The 5000-nt window shown below is 37.0% G+C and overlaps 1 protein-coding gene across 6 annotated transcripts in view; it reads right to left on the bottom strand.

Annotated features, from left to right (window-relative positions):
- myo6a (myosin VIa) overlaps positions 1-5000 on the bottom strand; it is a 121925-nt gene that overhangs the window by 54111 nt on the left and 62814 nt on the right. For all 6 annotated transcript variants that reach the window (XM_017494541.3, XM_047159896.2, XM_047159897.2 and 3 more), the window contains exons 13-15: positions 4307-4464; positions 3829-3920; positions 1412-1484 (exon numbers count right to left, since the gene is read on the bottom strand). In XM_017494541.3, coding sequence (XP_017350030.2) covers positions 1412-1484; positions 3829-3920; positions 4307-4464 — 323 coding nt within the window. The remainder of the gene's footprint in view (positions 1-1411; positions 1485-3828; positions 3921-4306; positions 4465-5000) is intronic.

Raw genomic sequence — 5000 nt, 5'->3', positions numbered from 1 at the left:
TCCTGCATCATTGTCTCACCTCCATCCTATCACACACTTCATTTCTAAACCATCAATATTAATATATAATTAATACGTAATGCTATATTACCCCAGCGACTAGTGTGTGTCGCATTTATTTGCTTGTTCTCTGCTACGCATTTACTCATGTGCCCAGCAGTACATATTGATAACAGAGCTTCAGGGTTTTGATATGTATTACCGTGCAGCGGAAAAAAAACAACAAAACAAAACAAAAACACTGCTTTAGCTCAAACCAACAACAACCACTGAAAACATACATGCACATCTGATGTAGACAAATCAGTAGCAGCAGTAGATTCAACCCTTTACTGCATGATGTTGCCAAATGGCATCAATTCATTTATCACCAGTTTTTTTTTTTTTATAGGCAATAATACAATACTACTATTTTACTATGTAACTGGAAAGGGGGGGGGGGGGGGGGGGCTTTAACTTTGTCAAAACAAAACAAAAAAAAGCCATGTGAGATAACCAGGAACTGCTGCTTGCACTTCTTTTTCTGCAATCACATGGCATGGTGAAAGTCATCCTTGAAGGGCTCTCAAAATTTTTTATCATCAATTTCTCAATATTTAGACAAAACGACTTAAAGGAAAAAAATTTAAACACTATCTGAGGAGTTAGCATTTATTTTTTTGTCATTTAAACAAGTTTATATATTTTGAGTATTCTGTTAAATGGTAAAAGGTAACAACATGCGATAATGCAACGGTAGCACGTGCGTTCATGAATTGAAACAGGCCGACATAGCAAAAAGGACACTAGGCTTCTCTAAAAGTATATTTGTATTTTTTTTTTTTTTTTTACATTCAAAGTATGAGAAACTTCAGTATGAGTAATTTCAGACACTTTGCAATTGCACCTTATTTGATCAAATTTATGTTTCAAGAGAATTAAGAATTCACAAGAAAGAATTAAAAAGGTGTTTGGATCTAATTTTTGTATGTATTTTGAGTGAGTAAATCCATCCACATACTTTCACAACTGTGCTTTTTTATTTATTTATTTAAATGTAACAATTGATGCAGTAGAGGGTTAACGTCTGGGCTGGGTTTTTTTTTTCTTTTTTTCTTCTAATTGTAGTTGGATAAGTAGATTTAACAACCAGAAAAGGGGGGGAAAGACTCTACATTTTATTTTATTTTTTTTTACTTTTGCAAACCAAACAGTCATTGGGTTTGTATGGTTCATTCACAACTCAAACTCACAGCATAAAAAGATCCTTGTCCAATCAACCAACTTAAAAATGGTCATAGATTATTAAAAATAATGATCTACAGAGAAGGAATCTCCAGTTATTATTCCTTTGTAGAAACCTGAAGATGGTCTTTATTTCATTACCCAAACACTGTGTGCATGTGCGCGTGTGTGTACCAAAGATACATACCTATACAGTCTTGATTGTCAATGTATTTCACCTCATTCACTCCTAGTCCCTCTCTCTGATACAGCTCCTGCTCCTGGAAGTCGAACAGATTAAACACACATCAGCGAGTGACTCAAAAATACATCAGTATACATTATTTTCTCTGCATAAGCTGAAGTGCAATGCTTTATTGTTCTATTAATAAAGCATTGCTCTAGGATCTAGGTATTCTTTCGATCTGTAGAAAAATATAAAGTGTCTGTAAATTATCTTTACTATTTTACTTTGTTACTAAATAATAATAATAATAATAATAATAATAATAATAATAATAATAAATGCATTAATTTCCAATCAAGGAAATATAAAAATAAAATAAAAAACCTGTCCACACGAAGAAATGTTTTTTAAAAAAAATAGTAAACATTCAATATGAGCAGGATTAATGATGCGCAAGACATTCAGGCCATAATCCAAATGCTGCCATGTACAGTATGATGCCACACTAATGCATTCTATAGCAGCTGTGATTCTTGGGAAAAGGGGGCGGGGGGGTGTCTAAGCAATTATAAATATCGACATACAGAGTCTAGGATCAGCTGTCAATTGCCCAAGAGGCTAAAATTGTTTGAATATCAATAGCTTACAGTCTAAACGGTTATATTAATCAGACCACAGAGTCCAAAAACTGATCTCTGATCAGCTGTCACATGCCTATATGGCCACATTTAACAAATGATACAGTCTAAGCACTGATCTAGGATCAGCTACTCTTTGTCCATAATAAAAGTCAATAACATGCTGTACATCTGGAAATACAGGGCAAAAAAAAAACCCAATATTCTAATCCAGTAAGTCTGAAAAGTAGCAATTTCATCACCTCTCATAACACAATTTGTTATAAAAACTCCCATGAGCCATCTTGTTATTTTTACCGAGTACTGCGTCTGTCATGTAACACTGACAGGAACACGTGAGTGATAATGTCTAAAATGAGACATCTTGATTTGGGGTAGTCACACACACACTTGATCCCATCTGAATCAGTAATTAGTCATATTGTTTAAAAATGACATTATTGGGCTCCTGAGTCGAGCAACAAAGAAATGTTCACCCTTGAAAGTGTGACGATGCCACAGCCATGCATCTATAGCCAGGAGTACAAGAGAGCAAATTGTATTCATGCTCTCTGGGTGGGAGGGACGGCATATTCACTCTCCCTGTCAATCATGTCTGCGTATGAGAGCAGATAGTGCTTTCCTCTGAGTGTGTTACTCTGCCCTGTGACCTTGCGCAAAGCTTGCTGGTGGGTGGGAATTGACTAAACTATGTTATGTAACATGTCATGTTACCGGGAGAAATGAACCCAGCTTGAAAAGTGTTTTAAGTCCAAGAACTGATCTAGGATCAGGTGATTGATGTTTATAATAATCATATATGTTCAGGAATAAATCATATGCATCAGACTAAACAGTTTAAGGCCCAATATTTATACAGCCATAGTTTAAAAAAAAATTTTTTGAAATAAAATCCCACCTAGATTAACAGCATTTTCTAAGATAATGCACGAAAACGCAAAACTGCTTACATGATGAACGATGTGAAAATGCTCACAATGTCATGTCCACCATGCACACTTCTTATATTTGCATTATAAGTGGTTTTTGCCTTCATGTTTTCAAGCCGCTTGTTTTGGTTGTTTCTGTTTTGGGGTCCTTTTACAGTCTTCGCTTGTTTTGAGTTGTTTTGCTATAAAAATTTTGTAAAAAATTCTGCAATTGCATCCAATTCACTGTGATACACAACCCAGCAATATAAACTATTGTGTCTATTATGAGCTGCGTATTAAATGGTAAAATGCGCAAAAACGCCAAGACGTTTGAAAAAAGGAAGCGATTAATCATCGTGAGTGGGACTGAAGATGAGGTGGGACTACAGCTCGGGTCTTATCCAAAAATCTCTGCTCGTGGCGGAGTTTGTAGTGTCAGTGGGGTGAATTCCAGAGCAGAATATTGTGCATCATAATTTTTAATTATTACAATAATTCGATTGGAACTGTTCTATTTTTACACGACTTGTTTAGCAACCATGATAAACAAACAGAGTCCTAGTACAACTCATAACACTTGCAGAAGCTGCAGTGGACATGCACAGGTTGTGTTCAGTGTTCCAATACATTTTTAAAAATATCCATATACATGTTGACAGGGCGTAAAATCAGTCTACGCTCAGCTGCGTCCTACCCATACAATCAGATTTAATACTTCATTGAAGCATTAAAAAATAAATAAAAACAAGATCAGTGCTTAGGGTCGGCACTTTCAGGGATTTGAAAGCAAGTGAGATAAGGTAAAGGTAAATCTCCATCACAGGGCAAGGGGGATGAGGGGGGGATGAGGGATGGAGGGAAGGAGTGAGGCCGTGTGCTGTCCACTTACCTCTTTGAGGATGCGCTCATTGAAGAACTGCTGCAGCTTCTCATTACAGTAGTTGATGCAGAACTGCTCGAAACTGTTGTGCTCGAAATATTCTGAGAAACACAACGAGATAGTGAGAGCGGGAGAGATTGAGAAACACAGAGAGAAAGAGAGGATAACGAAGTTAGAAGGGAGAGAAAGAGAGTCATAAAGTGAGAGGAAAAAAAAAAAAAAAAAAAAAAGGACAAACGATATGGGAAAAGGTCAGAGAAAGAGCGAAAGCAGAAGATATGAAAGTAGAAGAGATGAAAGATCTAACCCTCACCTTAACCTAAAAAAGCGGTTTTCCTCATGGAGACCAGACAATTACCCCACAAGGTCAACACTGTCAAATATTCCTATCCTTGTGGGGACATTTGGTCCTCACCAGGATGTCACTTGTGGTTTTCACACACACACACACACACACACACACACACACACACACACACACACTCACCGAAGCCGGCGATGTCCAGCACGCCGATGAAATTAGCCGAGGAATCAAAGGGGAAGCACTGATTGACTCTGGTGACCACATGATCAAAGAGATGGCTGTAAACGGCCTTCGCTAAAGCGTCGCGTGCGTTATTCGCCTGCTCCACTTTCAGAGGAACCCTGAGAGCAAGAGAGGAAAATAGAAATGGCATTATATAGTCACATACTAGAAGCTTGTTTTAAAATAATCCTACATCCCATAAACTATTCAAATACTCCACCAAAAAAATAAAAATAAAAAATATCACAAACACTTTAGTTTCACACAAGTTGAACTTATTTAGGTTACTGAGGTCTCAATTATTCCATTATTCAATTGAGCAATTAAACGTGCTAATAATTACAAGTCATCAATCAGTCTCGACAGGATTTCGTGATTTTGCGTTCGCAGAAATTAATGTAAAAAATCCCGCAAACTCTGCAATGTTCGAAATTACCACAGATTTTCCGCAGATTTGGGCCAAGACGCTAAAATTACATTTATTTTCCCCTCATCAGCCTGCAAAACTTTCCCTCACGCTAATTCTTAATGGAGGTTTCATAAAGTTTTGTAAAATGTACTAAAAATAAAACACTAGGGGCTCCCGAGCGCTGCAACAGAAAAGTGTTTGCTCGATTGTCGAGAGATCGCATGAGTTCGAAGCAAGTTGTGTTCT

Source organism: Ictalurus punctatus, chromosome 2 (genome assembly GCF_001660625.3).
Source record: "Ictalurus punctatus breed USDA103 chromosome 2, Coco_2.0, whole genome shotgun sequence".
Taxonomy (NCBI): domain Eukaryota; kingdom Metazoa; phylum Chordata; class Actinopteri; order Siluriformes; family Ictaluridae; genus Ictalurus; species Ictalurus punctatus.
Note: the sequence above shows the minus strand (reverse complement) of the source record. Positions and strands in the feature narration are given on the sequence as shown.